Genomic DNA, 20,998 nt, shown 5'->3' with positions numbered 1-20,998 from the left:
TTGCAACACACACACACTCGGAGAGTAGAAAAAAAAGATTACGAAAATCAGTGAAAAATCAGAGAAAACCTGGCAAGATCCGATGAAGCAGCCGCCTAATTACGGCTCAATCAACTGGGCCCGCAACGCCAACAGTTGGCTATAACAGCTCTCGGCACTCGAATCTGCCGCAGGGCTCGGAAAATTGCCTCATGGCGCACCATCCAACCATCCATCCATCCGATGAGTTACCTAACTTCCAGCTTAATGACTTCACTAAAGCCCCCAGTCAAAGGCCCAGACTCCCTACCGACTTTGGTGGCATGCTTTAAATATTTTGCGGCACCTGAATGCATTTTACAAATTTTTTCTGTTGCAACTCGCAAACCTGTGATAAATTGCAGTCGCCGGTGAGTAGTACAGCCTGTTTCTTTTTCAGGTTTAAGCCCACTGCTGCTGCTGCTCTTTCATCAGACTGACATTTTCTGGTTATAGGCCTGACTCATGAACTGCACCTTCGCCAGAGTCTATAGGCCTGGCATTAACCATTAACATTTCAGGCCCAACACAGCTGAACGATTGCCAAGCCAAAAAAGTTTGTCAAATATTTGTTTGACAAGAAAACAGATTGTGAATCACCATTCAGCATCAATTTGTTTAACAAAAGGCTGAAGGCTTCCACGGAAAATAAAATGTTTCTGGTTTCCTATTAAAATATTCTTTAAAAATGCTTGTCAACTCTTTTAAAGGTTACTTGTCTGATATATGAATGGTATTTCAAGGTCTTAATGATATTTATTTTGTAAATCATTATATTTACATACATTTCCCGATCTAGTTCCCCAATTTATTCTCCGTGCAGATGATGCCTTTGAAGATGGAAGGTGGGGAAGCTGTCATCATCGTCTGCATTTGCATTTCAAAGTGTCGATACGAGATGTGGAGAGGGTAAAAGAAGTGGAAAAATTGTGGATAGATGAGTGGATCTCCCCAGGAATCGAGATGGGGGATAACTACTACTATATAGAAGGGGATCCAAGCGAAACATCATCGTTGTTGCGGCCGTTTTGTATTAATGATGATGCAACATTTGCCACAAATGTAAAAAGTTACGAGTTGAGAGAAAAAATAAATACAAAAATAAAACCCCCAGCACCCATGGCTAAGTAAAGTTTAATGCCCGAAGGCCAAAAGCGCGTTTGACTCTCTGGTTGTTGTTTCTTGTTCCCTATATTTTATCTTCTTTTATTTTATTTTTTATTTTTACCCACAGCGTTGTAAGCTGAAACCTTTTTTGTGTTTGACGCTTGACGAGGATCGGGGTATAATGAGTGTAACATCTACCTAAGCCCCCATAAGAACCCCCAGGCTCTGGCTAATTTAATGACACTTTTAGTTATTTGCAGCTAGAACCTTAAAATATTACTTGTACATTTTTAATTGACTTGTGAAAAACAAATTTGCGTGGTCTATTTTCTGTCTGAGTTATAGTAGAAAATAGCTGAGAAAAAAAGCATTCAAGTACAAAATAAGCTTACGTCAAAGTTGTATAAACAATTTGTTTGCAATACTGATTGGCCACACAAATTGGAGGCGTTGGGAAAACGTTTCGTTGCTATAAACAAAAAAGCACTTGGCCTAAGTTTGATTTTACATATTTTGTAATGGCCAAGTACTTGTTTATTTATTTAAGGTTTTGTTCAGAGTAAATCAGAGTGTTCCAGCTGGCCTTTCAAAGTATGCAATTCTTTATGTGAAGCAAGAAGCCGGGTATTAAGTTGTCACTTCTTATACTTATTTAATGTGACTTTTTGAAAGGGCATTTGGAGTTTGTTATCCAGCTAATCAGCGTCATTGGCACCTTCCTGCTTAAATGCCACTGATATGGCTCTCGACTCTCGGCTCTTGGTTCGAGGTGAGCTCCGCTCCGCTCACCTGAGGCATTTGCATTGGCATTTGCGGCAATGTTTGGCTTTTCAGGTGAGCTCCAGAGCTTGACAACTTCTGCTTTTGCCTTGTTGCCTGCTGCCTCTGCCTCTGCGGTTACGGTTTAATGAACATTCATGCCTCCTAATGCCAAAACAACAGTGGAAAACTGTGAACACGCGGCAGCAGAATAGTCTGCATTGCCGCAAAAACGATCCGCAGTATGCGGAATACTATATATAAAACAAAGCACAGAAAAAATAAACCAAAACGAGACCCGTCGTTGGAGGCAAACGCAAACGCAAAGAATTGCAACAGGTTTCTCTTGATTGGCCTTTCGGTGTTCCGTCGGTGGTGCTTGCTTTATTAAATCTTCTGCTGCCTGGCCATTGTATTTGTATTTGTATTTTATTTTATATCTTTTGTATATTTATTTTTCATTTTTGCCGCCGCATCTGACAGCAGTGATTTGTTGCCGAAGGTTAGTTCAAGTCATTAGAGTTGCTTCTGTGTCTGTTGCCATAAACTGAAGATGTTTTTTATCCCCACTAGTTGTGCCGTTTGCTTTGAAAAAATCTATTGTCTGTGCAATTAAATGGTTGATTATTGAATCTTATCTATAAAAGTGTTGAATAAAATATGATTTACTGGGAAAACTCATTTGAGAAAGAATATACAAACAAAATGTTCAAAGCATAAACACTTTTAAGATTTTTCCTTTGTTTATTATACCCTTTGCAAGGTATTATAGTTTTAGTTTTAGAAGCTTGTTACGATGTGAAGGAATAATTTCCAACCCTATAAATCCTATATACATATATTCTTGATCAGAATCAACAGCCGAATAGATTTAACCATGTTCGACGAAAAACTAATTTTCAAAAGAACACAATTTTATCGTTAAAATTTTAATTTCCTAAAATTTTAAATTGAATATGCAGATTTGTGAACCTATTAAAGACTAAAATAGAAATGTCATTCATTATTATAAAATTTTGTTTTTATTTTTATGAAAATCGGAATACTATATAATACAACTGCCAGGGAAACGATGTATAGTTATAAGTTACTATGAACAATGAGTAACTATGATCAGTAATTTAAAACTATCAGTAAGTATCTATGACCAGTAAGTAACTATGATCAGCAATTATAAATAAAAATAAATAAACAACTCTGAACAGTAAGTATCTATGACCAGTAAGTATCTATAACTAGTAAGTATGTATGATCAGTTACTAACTTTGAACACTTGTAAACAATGACTTGCAACTTTTGTAACACAATACATTTCTGAGACTTGGCCGGCAGCAGTCACTTCGTTCCGGGGATGTTAAAACCAGTTGGGAATCATATGCACAGACGAGCGAGATTTGTTATGGAAACAATTTAAGCTATTTGAAGGAAACTATGGAGATATTCGTCTATATAATTTTACTAGTATATAAGTCGGAGCATGGCGAATCGGTAGACTATTTTTATATATATATATATATATAAAGCGGACATAGGAACAATCGGACGATTTATAGAACTATGATCAGTCATTAACTATGACAAGTAAATAACTATGAGCACTAAGTTTATGACTATGAGCAGTAAATGACAGTAAGTATCTATGACCAGTAAGTAACTCCTAACAGTAAGTATCTATGACCAGTAGGTATCTATAAACAATAAGTGTGTATAGCCAGTAAGTATGTATGAGTTACTAGTCACTCACTTTGAACTTTGAACACTAATAAACAATGACTTGCAACTTTTGTAACACAACACATTTCTAAAGCCTGGCTGGCAGAAGCCACTTCGTTCCGGGGATGTTAGAACCAGTTGGGAATCATATGCTCAGATGTGCGAGATTTGTCCTGGAAACAATTTAAGTTTATTTCTATGAAACTATCGTCTATATAATTTTACTACTATATATAAATCGGAGCATGGCGTATCGGTGGACTATATATATACATATATATTGCTGACATAGGAATAATCGGACGATTTATAGAACTATGATTAATAATTGACTATGACCACTAATTAACTTTGAGAAGTAATTACCTATGAGCAGTAAGTAACTCGGAACAGTAAGTATCTATGACCAGTAATTAACTATGACCATTAAGTAACTATAATCAGTAAGTAACTATGATCAGTAAGTATCTATGACCAGTAAGTATGTATGATCAGTTACTAACTTTGAACACTAATAAACAATGACTTGCAACTTTTGAAACACAACACATATCTGAGACTTGGCCGGCAGAAGTCACTTCGTTCCGGGGATATTAGAACCACTTGGGAATTATATGCACAAATGTGCAAGATGTGTTTTGGAACAAAGAGCAATCTATTTAACTAAAACTATAGAGTTATTCTTCTATTTAATGTTTCTAGTATATACATAAGTCGGAATATGGCGAATCGGTTGACTATATATATACCCATATTTAGCTGACATAGGAACAATCGGACCATTTATAGAACTATGATCGGTACTTAACTATGACAAGTAATTAACCATGAGCACTAAGTTCATAACTATGAGCAGTAAATGACTCTGAACAGTAAGTATCTATGACCAGTGAGTAACTCTTAATAGTAAGTATATATGACCAGTAAATAGCTATGATCAGTAAGTATCTATGACCAGTAAGTATGTATGAACTTTTTTAACACAACACATTTCTGAGACTTGGCCGGCAGACGTCACTTCGTTCCGGGGATGTTAGAACCATTTGGTTATTATATGCACAGATGTGCGAGATGTGTTTTGGAACAATTTTAGTTAAAAGCTATTGAATGAAAGTATGGAGTTATATGTCTATATAATTATCCTAGTATATAAATCGGAGCATGTCGAATCTGTGAACTTTATATATACATATTTAGCTGACATAGGAACGATCGCAAAATTGTAAGAAAAAATTATAACCATTTCATTTTTCTACAGATTTTCATCAAGTTGGATATAAACCCATTCTATATAAATCTAACAATTTTTGCAGTTTTATGAAAATTGGACTACTATATAATATAATAATATAATATATAATATAGCTACCATACAATAATAGAAAATGTATAGATGAATGAAATAAGATCAGGCATTACTTTATTGGCTTTTTTACATAAATATATATATATAATTTAAATTGTATTAATTCCTAGTGATTGAATTTCAATCTGCAAGAGAATACAAACCTCGGCGTGCCGAAGCTAGCTCTCCTTTTTTGTTGTTATTTAAGTGTAATTAACAGTTGAACTGGCAGCAGCTCTTTAATGGAAATTTATTTATTCAATTGTTTATTATATTCTAATGTTTATGTTTATAGAATTCTATTTTTGATTGCTTTGCTGGGCACTTTTGTATAGGATTTCAACTTATCAATATTCAATCCCAAATAAAAGATTTTTAATTTAATTGATCTTGATTTTTCCTTGCACAAAATGTATTTTATTTAGCCAATTAAATTTGAATTGTTTATCTGAGCATTCCTTGTTGAAGTTTTCATCATTAGCCACTCTAAATTTAATTATTCTATCAAGAAATATCACTGCAAAAGTGTTTCGCATTCAAATCGACAAAAACTTCGCTTTGGCACAAATGTATTTATAGTGATTTCCCCTCCACTCGACCACTCAAACTCATCTGCCACTCCGGGCACTTCAGCAAATGACAGCAATTAAAACTTAGATGCCTGACTGTTAGTGTCGCTTAGTGGCCATCAGAGCTTTGGCCACATTTAATTATAACTTGAGGACCTAATTGTGCGTTGTCCACAATTAAAAATATCTTTTGGCGAGCGGGCGGGGCGCACACAGATTTGTCACAGCTGATGGGGCAAGTGGAGCAGCAGAATCTGCAGCTAATTGCCAGTGGTCCCGGGCCCAAAAACTACCAACTAGTAGGACAAAAAAATAAATAACAAAAAAAAAGGAGATACGAGTAGTAAAAACAATGACAAGACAAATGTTGGGACAGGCAGCAACAACAAATCAACACGACTGCAACATGCGGCCTACAAGTTTTGTGGGCCTACAAAGAAACTTTTTTTTTGTTTGTTTTTTATATGCAGCTAATCCAATTCGAAAGCAATTTCTGGGAGGATTTGGGGACCGAGGACAGGGGAGGAGCCTGGGTTGTTGAGAACCCCCATTTACATGGCCTAAGACCATGTCTGGGATCTGCCCACTTAGCCCAGGCAGACAGGAGACGGAGACGCAGACGGTGGAGCCAAGTTAGAAGACGAGTTCATTGAATTCTTCTCGCTGGGTATTCGCCAAACTCGTAAATTTCCAACATACAAGAATAAAAAAAAATATATATAAAAAAAGAGGAGGGAAAAAAAGAAGCCAAATCCCAAACCAAACAGGTTCTCCTGCATCCACCAAAAACAAAAAAGATACCCCAAGACCAGACTTTGGGTTACACATACGAGAGAGTACGAGTGTCTGTAGTTTTTTTCGGGGCCTGCAGCATCTTTTGAGTGGAATGCGGCAGTCATCTGCCCTGAAAACCGAGACTCATCTTGGGCCTTAACTTGGTCTTGGGTCTTTGGTCTTGGGTCTTGGGTCTTGGGTCTCTGGTGTATGCTCTCTTCAGTCTTTGGTCAGCTGCAAATGCATAAAAATCAACGCAGCATTTCACTTTAGACTGCGGCTACTTCGATTAAGTAGCTGTCAGTATGTGTATCTCGTATCTTGTATCTTGCCACTCGAGTTGGGTGAAAGCGTTCGCCTTCACGTTCGCATCTTTTCACATTGCATTTTCAGGCAGCTCCGACGGCGACCCACTTCCACTTCCACTTCCATTTCCAGTTAGAGCCTTGTCCATGTGTCAAACAGTTGGCCAAACAAACTAATTGACCCGAAACTGAAATGGTAATCCAAGACCAAAGAACAGTAGAAAATAGGCTATCTCAAATGGGAGGAAAGACAATGCTGACTAAACAGACTGAGACATACCAAATAATCACCTTTAAAAGTTTGAGTTGATTTATAGCAACCTGAGGTATTAGTTTGATTTATAAAGGTTTTGGTATATAAACAAAAAATCATTGCTACTGACCTAAAAATATATATATTTATATATGGCAAAAGGTCGGAAACACTTCCCTCTTTAATGTATACCCTTTTCACTGGATAAAAAAACAAAATCCCAGCCGAAAGATTTGTATCTCGGCGTGATACAAAAAGGCAGAACAACTCAATTCGAGGGATCATCTTCGGCTGCCCGCTTTTGTGCGGAACACACAAAAGATGAGGGATTGCTGCCAGTCATTTCAGGCCATCCCAGTGACCTTTCAGCCTCTCTATTCCCAACCATCAATCAATCATAAGGCCCGAACAGAACACCAAAAACAAAAAAAAAACACAAAAGAATTGTTTAAAACGGAAATGAATCCACGCTTTGGACATTACCCGTAATTGCGTAGACACAAGCAGGCACATAGCGATGCGTGGGCACATAGAGATACATTTGTATCTCGTGACGCACAAACGAGTTGGAGTTCGGGTTCGCGTCCTGCCACCACCCTCCCACACACAGCACCCCATGCCCTGCCCCGTTCCCCCCACTTAATGACCTTGTAACTCAACTGTCAACTGTCAGCACACGCAGCAGCTGAATGGCAAACAGCAAATCAATAGCCCGGCCGCAATTTATAGTATCCATGGCCATAAATTGGCCAGCAGCAACAGCAGCAGCAGCCCGCCGCTGCCACATGACATGGCTTGGGGGGTTCAGCAAGGAATTCTGGCCAAAATAGGCAAAAAATAAAAAGGCCAGCGAAATAGATTGTCTGCAAAAATCCGTCCCTCCGCCCAGAAATCAACTGGAACCGAACACAGAGGCGCAGACGCTCTCATTATCATATAAACAAAGGGGTTCCGGAGCAGGCAAGCGCCTATAGATATGCCAAAATGTAAACTGTCGGTGAATTTATGTGTATGAAATTTTATGAATTTATGAAGAAAGCCTTCCCATGCGGCCCTGACATAATGGTTAAACATTGTATTCATTTGGGTCGGAATATGTTTGGCCAAGGATCCCTCACGGGGAATACTCGGCCAACTTATGGCAACTTATGAATACAAAATGAGAACAATAAATTTATGCGTGGAGCTTAACAAAAATTATTTAACAGAATACTTCGAAATTTATGCTATTTTTCATTTCTGACCGGCTTTAAGTTTTATTTATGTGGATTAAGTGGTTATAATAATGTAATTGTATGCATTCTTGGGGCTCATGGAGAGGGATATACTTTAATATTTAAAGGGTAACAATGCTCATTATAAACTTATAATAAATATTATGAAATTCATATTTAAGTCTATTAAAATAATTTACAAATTATCCAGTTTAAGCTTTAAGTTCTTGGGTATCTCCAAGTCGACTTTGGGTCACTCCAAATTTTTCCATCATATTTTCAGATAGTCATGGAGAGAATCTGGGTGTGGGATAAGTATGCCCCAGAGCTACGCCAGTAGCAACAGCCTACATTTATAAATTTATATATACTTTATTCAAGAAACTGCTTATCGCATTGAACAATTTTTGTGCTCGCTTTTGTTTACACTCCAGCCCGGACGGACTTTCCGCGGAATTAAAAGGCAACGGGCGGCGTAAACATTCAGATTAGAGGCATGAAGAGCTAGTAAAATATGAGAAGCCGTTGCAAATACAAATAGTTTGTGCGATATCTCTAGAGAAACTTCCGCATCTTACTCTCTCTACCTCCCTCCTCCTGGGAAGATGGAGATGATGGTGCTCCGGGGGAAGTAACTAAGTAAGCACAAGCACAAAAGCCAGCAGAACAAACCCTCAACAAGTAATGAATTACGCGTCAGTCTTTACTCACTCCTTTTTCGAGGGAGAGAGGAGCTGGCAAACAATAAAAAGAGCCAAAAAGGCAAAGAAGCTGAAAGCAGTTGCCAAAATGTTCCACCAAACTCTGAGGTACTCACACTCGCCCCCAGAATGAGTAAGTGCGAGTGTGAGTGCGAGTTTTGGGTTTGAGTTTGAGTTCAAGCACCAGGGGAGTGCATAAAAGCCTGCTAAAAAAAGTTTTGCTCTCCACATTGTTATCAGCCAAAAGGAAGCAAAATTATAAGGGGACCAACCAGAAACAAACAAAACGGAAAACATGAAAAATAAACCCAAGCTGAAATTGGGCAAAAGACTAACACACAGCGAAACTTTTGACAAAAGATCTCGTTTTGCTATAGCAGCAAGGAGTTGCGATTCAGCTTTTGTTCAAAGGCCATCTTTCAAGGGGAAACTTTCTTGTAGAGATAAATTAGTAGGTCACAGGAAAATGGGAAAAACTAAATGGAGAATAATGGAGAAACAACTAAATAATAGAGTAATTCAACTGTGAAAGAAATGCAATTATTAGAACCAACATATACAGTTTGTAAAAGAAGGAAATGCTATGATCTCTTAGGAAATAGTAGTAAAATGTTATAGCTTGATTAAAGTCATATAAAAGAATAGGTGACCATATTATCCCTTGTCAGTTGTCACAAACCAATATATGTAGATATACCCAACGACCTGTCACCTGTCTGTCCAAATTGGATACTCCTATCTATTGGCACTCAAAGCTATCATTGAGTGTGCTTTAAACTGGGTTAAGGTCTGGTTTATCAGTAACACCCAACCACTTGGGGCAGAGCAGCACTTCCGTCGCTTGCTGGAATGTGGGATATATGTACTATATATATAGACCTCTCTCCCTTTCGGGAATCTCCATCAATCCCTGCGACATTCCATGCATTAGATACTGGGAGCAGAACGAGTATTTGTGGCAATTCGATCCACAGTTGAGAACGTGCAACCAGCCAGAAGACAAAGAATATTGTATAATGTTATTTCCCATGTACCACATTTTGACAACTGTTTTTTGTTCGTTTTTACAACAAAACTTAACTGCCACTCGAGTTCTCGTTTGTCTCTTTTTTTCCCCCATTTCCAATAGAGAACGTGCAGACGTGCGAAATTCAGGGAAAGAAGAGGCCGTACGAGACGATATGGAAATTCACCTGGCACCTGTTCGATATTGTGCCATGCCATAAGCCACTATGGCTGACTATAATGCCATATTGCCACGAATGGCAAGACAAAGAATGGACCGTGATGTAAGGAGACTAATATGCGGAGTGATTAATTCATCGAAATTAACATAAATGGCAACAGCTTCAACTTTTACCGCCTGACCACAGGTGGCCCCCCATATCTGTGCCTCACCTTTGCCTCTGTCTCTGACTCTGCCTCTACCTTTACCTTTACCTTTACCCCTTTCTTAGGGGCCGACATAAATAATTAAATTTAATTGCCGTTGCTGCTTCTTAATGATGCAACCAAGCATCAAACGAGCCAAACGAGAGACCTCTGAACCCAGGCCTCTTTCTCACCTGAAACCCGTTTTTATGAAAATGAAAATGGAAATGGAAATGAAATTAAACGAAACCCTCGTCGTCACAGGCGACAAGCGACAAACGACAGGGAGACAGACAGACGATGAAGGTGAATTTTATGAAATTAAGCAAATGCTAAATGGAAATATAAGCCAAAGGAGGAAAACTCTGCGAAGCGTCGGAAAAAGGGAAGTCTCTCGGGCAGTAAAACAAACGACGCTTTTACCTGTCACTGGGAGGTGCTTTAATTGAAATAGCTATATTATGCATATGATATATTAACACGTTTATACGCACATGTCTTATTAGCCAGTATAAAATATCGCAAATGTCACATTTGGCAGTATGAACTCTTAATTATGTTTAAGTAGAAAGTAAGTTTTGCCTTGTTTTTTTGCAAAATTCGAGAAAGTGTCAAGTTAAGGAAGTAATTTATTAGCAGAAAATGTTATTTTTGTGGCATTGAAAGTTGCTTCAATACCAAATAAAACTATTGTTTTCAAAGCAATTTAAGAACTCCAGAAATCTGAGAGATTGCTTGAAAACATGATAAGGAAAACCCATTGAAAAAGGCCCAAATTAGCACAAGCGGTAAATTAATAAATTCACATAAAATCATAATAAAAGCGTTATATGACATAGAGCGGCAATAATTATAATTATTTAGGCCGCAAACTATTCCATAATGATGTCTTCCCCGCAGCAACAGATAACCGAAAGAGTGTCCACTAAAGATACAAGTATATATAAATATATTACAATCTAATCTTATCTAATCTCTCCTCACATACGCACACACACGAGCAACTTTAAAAGACAGTCTGCCCCGAAACCAGTTGAAAATAATACTTGACCAGCTGAACTGGTTCTTATTTATGCCACAGAAAATACAATCTAAAATGTAATAAAAATTTCTGATTAATTAGACGTCTTGTGAGTGAAGCGCCTCTTTTTAGCCATGACACCAATCCATCCCCGCCCGAATCAACTGTCTAATCTGGGTGGCAGCTCTAACTAACGACCGTCTTTGATAATTAATAACAAAAAGGGGAAATTCTGTATTATTTTTTTTGCTATTTTGTATGCCAGATTCTAGGCCAGTGAGGTTTTCAGGCAAAAACCAAAACAAAACCCGGCAAAACGCACAGAGGCAGACAGACAATGCGGGCCAAAAGGGGCTGGCCGAGTGGGAGTTGAAGAGGGGTAAAAGTGCTGCCATGGCAAAGCCAAAGGCAAAAACAAAGCGAGCCCATTCAAGGGTCTCCTCGGAAAAGCCCACACACACACAGACAGACATGTACTTATACGTATATGTATATAAAGTAAAAACAAATACAGAGACACAGCTGCTAGGAGCGCAGAAGGCGGCTATAAAAATCAAATGAAATTTATTGATTTTTCTTTGCCGAAAAAAAAAAAACAACAAAATTATGTGGAGAGCGACGAACGCCCTAAGCCAGCAAAGTCAAGGAAATGGCCAATAAAAAGTAATTTGCAAACAAAAACACGAATTACCAAGCAAGACGGGGAAGCACAGATACTCTTAATCAGGTGCGGTGCTTAGCTAATTTTAGCCCTGAAACTAAGCTGGCTTTTATCTAAGTAACTGCAAGGGAGGAGAAAATACATAAAATTATATTCAGCAAGCTTGTAAATTAACCAAGTTTTAACTATATTCTATAGACAACCGAATTATATTACCTTTTTAAAAGAATATCTAGCTTTAATACGAAACAGAAATGTATATGCTTGGGTTTTTAATTTTATTTACGAATCTTTGAAATTGCTTTAATAAATCATAATTTTCTTAAATTTTTTGTTTTGTTTAATTATTATAATTGTAGGAAGTGCTTATGTAGCATATTATTTTCAATATATCATGCCAGTGCCTCACAGGTGCTTACCACCTTTTTCAGGTGAAATAATTATAGAAATCACAGGCAATTTTAAAGATATCAGATAAGTTGGCTATAATTGATGGGAAGTCTTGAGAAGGAAGGTTTTGTGAGATAAGAATATATATAATAAATATATATTATTTTTATAAGTTATGCTATATTATTATATATATTTTTTTAAGTGGAAAGGATCATTTTTTGGTTCACTTAATATATTGATTTTTTATGATAACACGAAATGATATAAAAAGTATATATTTGGCTTTTTAAACATATATTTTTGTTTACAGAAAAACAGGGAACTGGAACTAGGATTTTTTGACATTTTTTAGCATTGTTAGAAAAATCTTTAATTATATTTAAATTTAACCTAAAGAATCTTTAATATTTATACATATACATATATACTTTATTCTCGTCTGCAACTATGTCTTGTATTTAAGTTTTGTCTAACTCCCTAGACTTTGATTGTTGTTTTTTTTTTTTGGCCCGCAGACAAAGTCAGCGCACGCTAAAAAAAATAAAGCACAGTAAGAGGAGAAAGAGATGGAGGACCCGGTGGGAAGAACAAGCTCAAGAACATGTAAAGAAGAAGCTGAAGAGGAAGAGGCGGGCATTGTAAAATGTCAGCCGAAGTTAACGGGGCACACGGACAGCAGCAACAGCGGCAACAGCAGCAACAACAGCAAACCAAACAGCGACAGCAACAAACACAACAGCAATGGCAGAATGTTTTGTTTGATCTGCTGTCAGGCAAGAAGGCGAGGGGGCGTGGACACTGGGAGTGGAGTGTGGCGGCCCAAGAGTGTAGACCGAGTGTGTGTGCGAAAGGGAGGCAGGGCTGAGGCGCCAGCAGCAGAGGCAGCAGCAGGTGCGAGCTGCGCAAGAAAGACAGCCTATGTCGCGTGTTTACAAGTTTTATGTACCGTTACACTTACCCTTATGCTCTCGCTCTCTCCTTCTTCCTCCTTGTTTCTGCTGTCAAAAATTCACAGGTTCCAATTCGTGGCAAGTGCAAAGTGCGATTGATTATATTTTTGGTTTGGTTTTGGTGCCGGCCGATTCACAACTATTATTTTGTAATTTCTGCTTATTGCTACCATTTGCATTTATTTATTTTTCACACATTGAAAGACTCTTCACAGCTGACTGCGATTTGCTGTTGTTGTTGTTACACACACACACACACACACTTGATACGGAACACAGGCCCGCGCGCGTTTATTAACACCTAGTGTAGGTGCGAGTGGAAGAGGAGGAGAAATGCAACGAATTCACTGCAGCACGCGCGCTCTCCCAGTCGCTCACTCTCTGGCTCATTGGCACTGACGGACCGACTTCCAACTGGTTCAACGGTAAAAAATCGACTGAAGAATAAAATACAGATTTCGTTTCGGTTTTAGCCGGCAGCGGCGTCCCTCCAACATGTTCGATGTTCCAGTTCCAGTTCGTGTTCGAGTTTGAGTTCGTGTTGAGAGTTACATGGCGGCTAGTTGTGTGTGGTTGGAGTGTGTGCTTGGGTCATTTCTTTGTCTGATAAACGCTCGCTGATAAGCCACACACATACATACTCACACACAGTGGGTGAGTGTGGCACAGAAGGACCCTTTGTTGTTGCGCCTAACATTCTTGTTACTATAGTTATTGCTGTTGTTGTGCGCATGTGAATGACAAATGAGCCCGTATACTGGAATATGGAAAACGGAGCTGGGGAATGTGAGGGTATCCAAGAAAGGTCCACGATAAAGCTGCAGGGAGGGGGAAAGACTGAGTGCGTTATGTCCCAGCAATTGGATAAGGGTCTCCCCAGAAGGTCCCCATACTGACGCACACTTTAAGTGCAGTAAAAAGCATGTAAAGTTAGTTAGCAATCAAGTCTGATTGGTGTTCAGGAAACATTAATCATTCGCTTGACTAGATAAAAACTTAGTACTAAAATTAGCTACATCATAAATTACGTTGCTTTAAAGAATTAGGGTACCTAAATATTCCCTTTGCTGGGTATTATAACTCCAGTCAGAAGTTTAAAACGCAGTGAAGGAGTCAATTCCATTTTTGATCCAATTTCAAACTGTAAGGGTATACAGCTTCGGCTTTTTAGCCTTTTTTACTGCCAACCGCCTGAAGTGCTCATCACTGTGACAACATCGAACCATTGTCGTTGAACCTGTTCGTTTCCTAAAGCCGGCTTAATACTCGAACACAACCTGCAACATGTTGGCAGCTGCACTTGTCTTGGCCATTGCTTTGCACGTGGCTAATTTGCATATTGAAAATGTTTGCATTGTTGTTTTTGCCGCGAGGGTCGATTGCCGAAAGGTACAAAAAAAAGAATGAAAACTCCTCGACAAAACGTTTGTTTCTGACATATTCAATGCAGACTTTTCCGATTTACTTCACCGCAAATATTAATTAAAATATTGGCAACGCTTAAAAAGCAAAATCTATTAACTTTCGGCCAGTAACTTTGTTTGGATTTGACACAGCGATTGACAAGTGCAAAAAATCGACCACGAAATTGACAATTTGCAACACCAACGGAAACTGTTTTCAATTGCTTCGCTTTCGCACCTTCTCCATTTCCCCGCATTTCCCGCATTTCTATACACTAAGAAAAAATATGAGAAATTTATTCCCAAATATTTTAATACATTTCTTCCTAATATTTAAGAAGTTAAAAAGGGGCATTTTCTAATTTAATTGGAAAATCATGTAAAAAGTATTTAAATTATGATTTATTTTAATATTGTTTTAAAACCTTTCTAAAATATAGAAAAAAAATAGTTAACAACTTTAACAAAATGATATTTGTATTTCTCAGATAAGTTATAGGAAAAAATAATATAAATTAAAAAGGAATATAAAAATGTTCTCTACAACTGATACAGTGTCGTCTCAAACCTTTGTTTATGATTTTTTCCAATTTATTAAACATTTACCTTTCTTATCACTGATTATTTTGTTTAGTGCACAGTTCGTTATGGACTTTTCATTGGTTTTGTTTGGCTCTTTCAATTGAAACATGGCCAAGTTTTCGGTAACGATAGAGAGGGAAACGATAGGGTAGAATGAGCGGGACGACACCAATCAACGTTTTTTTTCACTGTTGTTGCATTTTTCATTAGTTTTTCCTTTATGCGGCGAAAAAGTTTTCTTGGCCCGTACAGCGTCTCAACTTTTTCGCCATTGATAACTCAAGTTTCTGTTTACACAACTGCATTTTTGCAATAAACAATGGTAATGGCAAATATTGGTGTCAATACATACGAAAAGGGCTCAGCAGTTGGTTTAAGGTGAATGTAAAGGTTTTATTTGTGATTTCAGATTGCATTCTTAAATGTTTATACTAGCTAGTATTAGAGGGTATTTTGTTTATATTTAAACAAGCTTTGTTTCGTGGAACAAAAAAAATAATCGTGGATACTTTCATAGTAAGTACTACAGAATTAACTCAGTTACCTAATTTAAATTAGGGCTAGCTCTGTTTTGAGGCCTTTGCCAAAATCATTAATTTGCCTAATGACTTAAAATAAGCAATTTCAATACAGCTGCGCCGCCACCTGTGATTTTCATTTGATGACTGTTTTCGTTGGCGCTGCCAATTTGCCGGCCAATTGAAAATTCAATGCACGCCCCAGACAAAAACTCATTTGCAACACTTCACGCAACGCCGGCGATTTCGATTTAGCCAAGATCAAGGGCGATAAAGCCCGCAGCAGCCACTGCAGGAACTGCAGCAACATCGGGGCAAAGTTGCAGCAGCAGCAACATCAGCAGCACCATAAGCAACAGCGTCTTGTATGTACATTGCATTGCGTGCAACAACGTGGTGCAGATATAAATAGCCAAAGGCAACAGCAACTTGGCCCTTATCCATTTTGGCTGATCTTTACGCACAGGAGGCAGCAGCAGCAACAACTGCAGCAACATCTGCAACACAAACACTGACTGCAACAACAACATTCCTTTCGACATTTAATTAACGATCGCGATTGCAATCAAAGCAGTTCTCCCACACTCCCCTGGATCCCGGCCAGGTGGAGGATAGTCCCCTGAATGAATCCCAGGCAGTTAGCTTGGTTCACCTGGTGGCCAGTTAGTTAGTTACTTGGCTCCGGCTAAGCTGACAAATACTGTAATTAATTTTAATTGCAGCGATTGGCGCTCGCTTTCCGTCTCATTAAAGACTGCAGGCACAGAGCTTGCTCCCTTTTTTCTCCTTTCTTGTTTTGTTTTTTGCACTCTTTATTTTATTTTTTTGTTTTAGTGATCCAGATTTTCACCCGTGATAAAACCCAACGATTCCAAAGTATGCCCGGGGATTCCGCCGCGCCATTCCAGCTACGTGTTTTTACGCCTAATTGCTGAAAAATGTCGCGTGGCAAATATTTTGTCGCCTTCACAAGAGCAGCTCGATAAAAGCGGAATAACAGGCGGAAAAAAGAAACACATTTCAATAGAGATATTTTAACATAAAAATACGTGCACTGAGGAAATGAAAATATGATCTTAAAATGTAAGAAAAATGGGATACATTTGAATATCTTGAAACTTTAAATTTAATATGCAGATAAATTAATCCAAATAAAACCAACATTGGTAAACTTTCCGAATTGAATTTAAAGCATTCTTGGTTAAGTTATGAGTTTCTTAAACCTTGAATTGTCATAAAAAATATTAATAAATATCAAATAAAAAAATTCAAATATTTAAAGCTTAGTTATCATCGATTTCCGATTCGATTCTATTTCAAATACAAACTGCAAAGGTATATAACTTCGGCTTCCCGAACATTTGTAACATTTAATAATATTTTTTAATATTTTAGGATATATCATAATAGCTTAATGAAAAGGGGGTAAATTTGGTTATCACCTTAAATCATATTTAAATGTTTCTTCCATATAGTATTAATAAGTGTAAGAACTAACACAATGTATTTTTGCACTCTTACTGACTTTTCTCACACAAATGTTTTAAATAATATTTTAAATATTTTATTTTAAGATTTCAGTTTATTCTATCTATATTTTATCTAACTTTTTCTCAGTATGCACTGACACATATTTGTGCATACACTTGCACTTTTGGCTTAATGGACTATGGCAAGTGCAAATTGTGGGAATAAAAATGTTCATTTCTCGGGTCCCTGGAGGCTCCCGATGGAATAATAATCATATAAAACACTTTTCGTTTGCAGTTCATTGAGTGGGCACAAATCCAATTAGATTTTGACTCGGCTTAGCTTCCATCCGAGACATACAACCCAAAAAGCGCCACAAAAACACCCAAAACACACACACACAAACATGAATGAAGTGCCAAATAAAAATATCAAAACTGAGAAGAAAAACCGTTGCATACTTCGCAGAGCAGAGAATTTCTCCAAGTCAATTTGCCTGCCATAACTTTTGACTCGAGTTCAGTTTGCTTATGCTGGTGTGAGTGAGCGGAAGTTGGCACGTGTGAGTGAGTGTTAGTGTGTGTTTATTTGTTGTTCGCCTGTGTATTTGCGTTAGTTTAGGGAACTTAACTTGGCAATTGGCTTGACACACATAAATAGTTTATGCCGCATTGCTGATTATTGATTTTGCAAGCAATTAAAATTGCAGCACAAACAAGACAGCAAAGCAATTTGATCCTTTTGGTCGATTAGAGAGCTAAAAGTTAATCCAAGGCTTATACGTTTTACTAAGGGCCAAATGTATTCCGTTTAGAATTTTAATTTTAGTGGCTTTTTCATCTATGAAAACTTTAATTTGATTTAGAAAACATTTATTGTATTTAATTCTTCTATAAAAAATCTATAATGCGTACAGTAAGTATATATTTAAATTAATACCACTCAAGGACAACGAAATGAAGGCTTAAAATGTAATACATAATATAAAATCAATCTGGGGACTTTATCTTCTATATTATTCATTCCCATTATCAATTCATAGCACACCAGTGCATTTCCTTGTCTCCTGTTAGCCCAGTTAATCATTCCATCAATGACACTGTTCATTGTTCAATTCATGGCCAATTAAGCAGCTTAATTATGCTTACCAATCAGAAAGAATGTGTAAAAACAATTTAATTATATTTGAAAACAATATTCGCCGTTGGAATATGTGCAAACATGATGGGTAATTAATCAATATTTATACCAACCTGATTATGGCCATTATCCCGCAGCCCTGTGCCGACAGCCGGGATTAACATAAACTGTCAAAGCCATTGGCATAAACAAAATAATAAATGAAAAAATTGGGGAAAAAACGTTTTCTCTTTTTACCGTGGCACACACAATTAAGAACCCATAAACACATTCTGGGGCCAAGCGCGAAAATTCCGTGCTTTTGGATCTCTGGATGTGGAAAAAACGCTGCCAGCCAAAAAGTTGCAAGGTGAAATTTAAAAAACAGTTAATATAAATAGCGTAAAAAGGGGAAGGACACGTAGTTGGCACCGAACTTAGTCTTCGCCGAATATCCCTGTCAGGATCTCAACGTGTTTGTAGATGTAGATTGGCAAATTTCCTAAGAAAGGAAAGGAATATATAAACTTTTGTATTCTTTGCATCAATATTTTTCAAAATTTGTATATCTTTTACCGACAAATCAAAGTTTAAAAACCTCACACATAGCTGAGTCAAAAATTCATAAATTTCTATGCTTCTAATTAAAAGTTGGCGAGCATTTAATTTCTTTTTAAACTTCATAAATTATTATAAACTAAAACCTTTATGGTTTGCTTTCAACTGTAGAAAATCCATCGGAACTATAAAATCACAAATTGATTGGTTAGGCCCTCATATCAATTACCATTTTTCACGTTTATGTAATAAAAGAAAGGGTTAAATTGCTGTACAGTTTATTAATACCGATTCTGTACTTTAAGATACCGTCCTGAGACTGCGCCCCATTACGTAAACACGATCTTTGTCTACAATTGCATAAATTAAGGGACCGAGAGCCTCGAACTTGGCATATTCAAGCGAATCCGGCTGTTTAACAACGACATTATGTGTGTGCACTTTATCAGTTTCAGTATCAATTCCGTATTCAAGTAGGTTGATTCCGGTGACTACCAGCGCGTCATCAAAAGGCACTTCCTTATTAAAGGCGATCAATTCGGCAGCGCCTAAGTCGAAAACGCTTTTAATGCCCGCTTCCCTCAGAGCATCGCGCAATAATATATACTTATATTTAAATATTTTTTTCATCGTTATGTCTATCGGAGACGGGTTCAGTTTGCTGGGCAACTGTCGCACATCCACCGTACGAAGTCTTTGCGACACACTTGTTAAATTGACTCCTTTATCGGGCTGCAGGATCAGCAGATACGCAGAGGTATTAAGCAGGGGAAGGCCCATGACGTCGGCTTTCAGCTCTGGAATATGGCTGAGTAGTGCATTGACTCTTGGTGCAAACAGTTTCCCATTCGAATAAGAGAATTTCTGTTCGAATTGAGCTCTGTAGCGGACATTGTTGTAGAAAAGCAGGCGGGTATCTACGCCTGGTTCCATTTTATGCGTTAAAAGTCCATCCATAGCAAAGAAGGATCTATCATTGGTCTTGTTAAAGACGAACTCATTGAATTCATTTCTATATCTCCAAAAGCTTGTCTTAAACACATAGGAGCCCAGCTCAGCAGCCTGATCCACGAACTGCTTGTCAACATCAACTCCTCTTCGAACCAAAGCAACAGTTGCCATGGTAAGTTGAGATCCCTGTGGCTCTGGGATCGAGGGACTTGAAATGTCTTCACTTGATTTATCACATTTCGGATATAGGAAATTGGCGATTTCGATTGCAGAAGTTCGATTCACAGCGAACAGGAGCGTTCCAAGCAGCGAGGAAACTCCCAACGGCGATATCACAAAGTCTTCATCATCCGGTAAGGACTCCTCCACTCTGAAGTACAATTCTCCCGCAAAGTTTGTACATTCGCTCTCTTCCTCTGACTGACTTGAGTCCTCCGAACTGTCCTCAGCCAGAATAGCTCCAAGAAGGAGCATTCCCAGTAAGCCTGTGAACGCCTTCATCGTTTCTCTTGAACTGTAGACAATCCAGCAATGTCTGTACCTTTCATAGCTGATATCGATTGGTTAGGGTAATTAAGCCACGGGTAAGAAAATTGAATAGATTACCCATGACAACAAATTTATTATTATACTTAATTCTCCACCGTGGCACACACACACACACCTACAATTAAGAAGCCATAAACACATTCTGGAAGACAGTTGGGAAAAATCGGTTCTGTTGGATCTCTGGATGTGGAAACAAAAAAAACGCTGGCAGCCAAAAAGTTGCAAAGTGCAATTTGAAAAACAGTAAATATAAGTCGCGAAAAAGGGGAAGGACACGTAGTTGGCACCGAGTCACGAACGTAGTTTTGCATACGAGCCTTCGCCGTGTATCCTGCCCCATCCCCGTCAGGATCTCTGCGTCTATGTAGATGAGCAGGCAATGACATGACTTGGCAGCTATTCCTATTTGGAAAACCCATTCTCCTGCGCCGTCAGCCCGCACATCCTGGCGAAACTCTGACAAATGGCTCGAGGAGAAGAGGGGCGTGGCAGTACAGGTGTTTTGCGGTAAAAGGGGTGGTGGAAATTCGCCCAAAGGTGCAGCTGAGAATGACGAAAATTTATGATGGTCTCCGGGACTCTGGGACCGGGTTCTTTATTGAATTCCAAAAGGCCAACGAAGGCAAGGGTTGAGTTCTGGCGGGGATCACGATTTGTAACCAAACGAAATTGAAATACCCAAGAGTTGACGCTG

General features: G+C 38.1%; 2 protein-coding genes across 6 annotated transcripts in view; both read right to left on the bottom strand.

The window, feature by feature from the left end:
• Pgant9 (polypeptide N-acetylgalactosaminyltransferase 9) overlaps positions 1-13,601 on the bottom strand; it is a 68,699-nt gene extending 55,098 nt beyond the window's left edge. For 3 of the 5 annotated variants that reach the window (XM_086828924.1, XM_086828926.1, XM_086828928.1), the window contains exon 1: positions 13,163-13,601. The gene's annotated coding sequence lies outside the window, so the exon portion shown is untranslated. The remainder of the gene's footprint in view (positions 1-13,162) is intronic. The other 2 variants (XM_086828925.1, XM_086828929.1) reach the window with 1 other exon arrangement.
• A 5,464-nt stretch (positions 13,602-19,065) lies between these two features.
• Positions 19,066-20,286, bottom strand: LOC147644415 (serpin B9-like). Its single transcript, XM_086828923.1, has one exon. The coding sequence runs from the start codon at positions 20,254-20,256 to the stop codon at positions 19,105-19,107; it is 1,152 nt and encodes a 383-aa protein (XP_086685049.1). The 5' UTR covers positions 20,257-20,286; the 3' UTR covers positions 19,066-19,104.
• Positions 20,287-20,998: the final 712 nt, after the last annotated feature.

The sequence above is a fragment of the Drosophila serrata genome, unplaced genomic scaffold, assembly GCF_035046125.1.
Source record: "Drosophila serrata isolate PLE 108 unplaced genomic scaffold, ASM3504612v1 contig_184, whole genome shotgun sequence".
Lineage (NCBI taxonomy): Eukaryota > Metazoa > Arthropoda > Insecta > Diptera > Drosophilidae > Drosophila > Drosophila serrata.
Note: the sequence above shows the minus strand (reverse complement) of the source record. Positions and strands in the feature narration are given on the sequence as shown.

Coding starts and splice junctions, on each gene's coding strand:
- LOC147644415 (XM_086828923.1), bottom strand. CDS start 20,256: ATGAAGGCGTTCACAGGCTTACTGGGAATGCTCCTTCTTGGAGCTATT.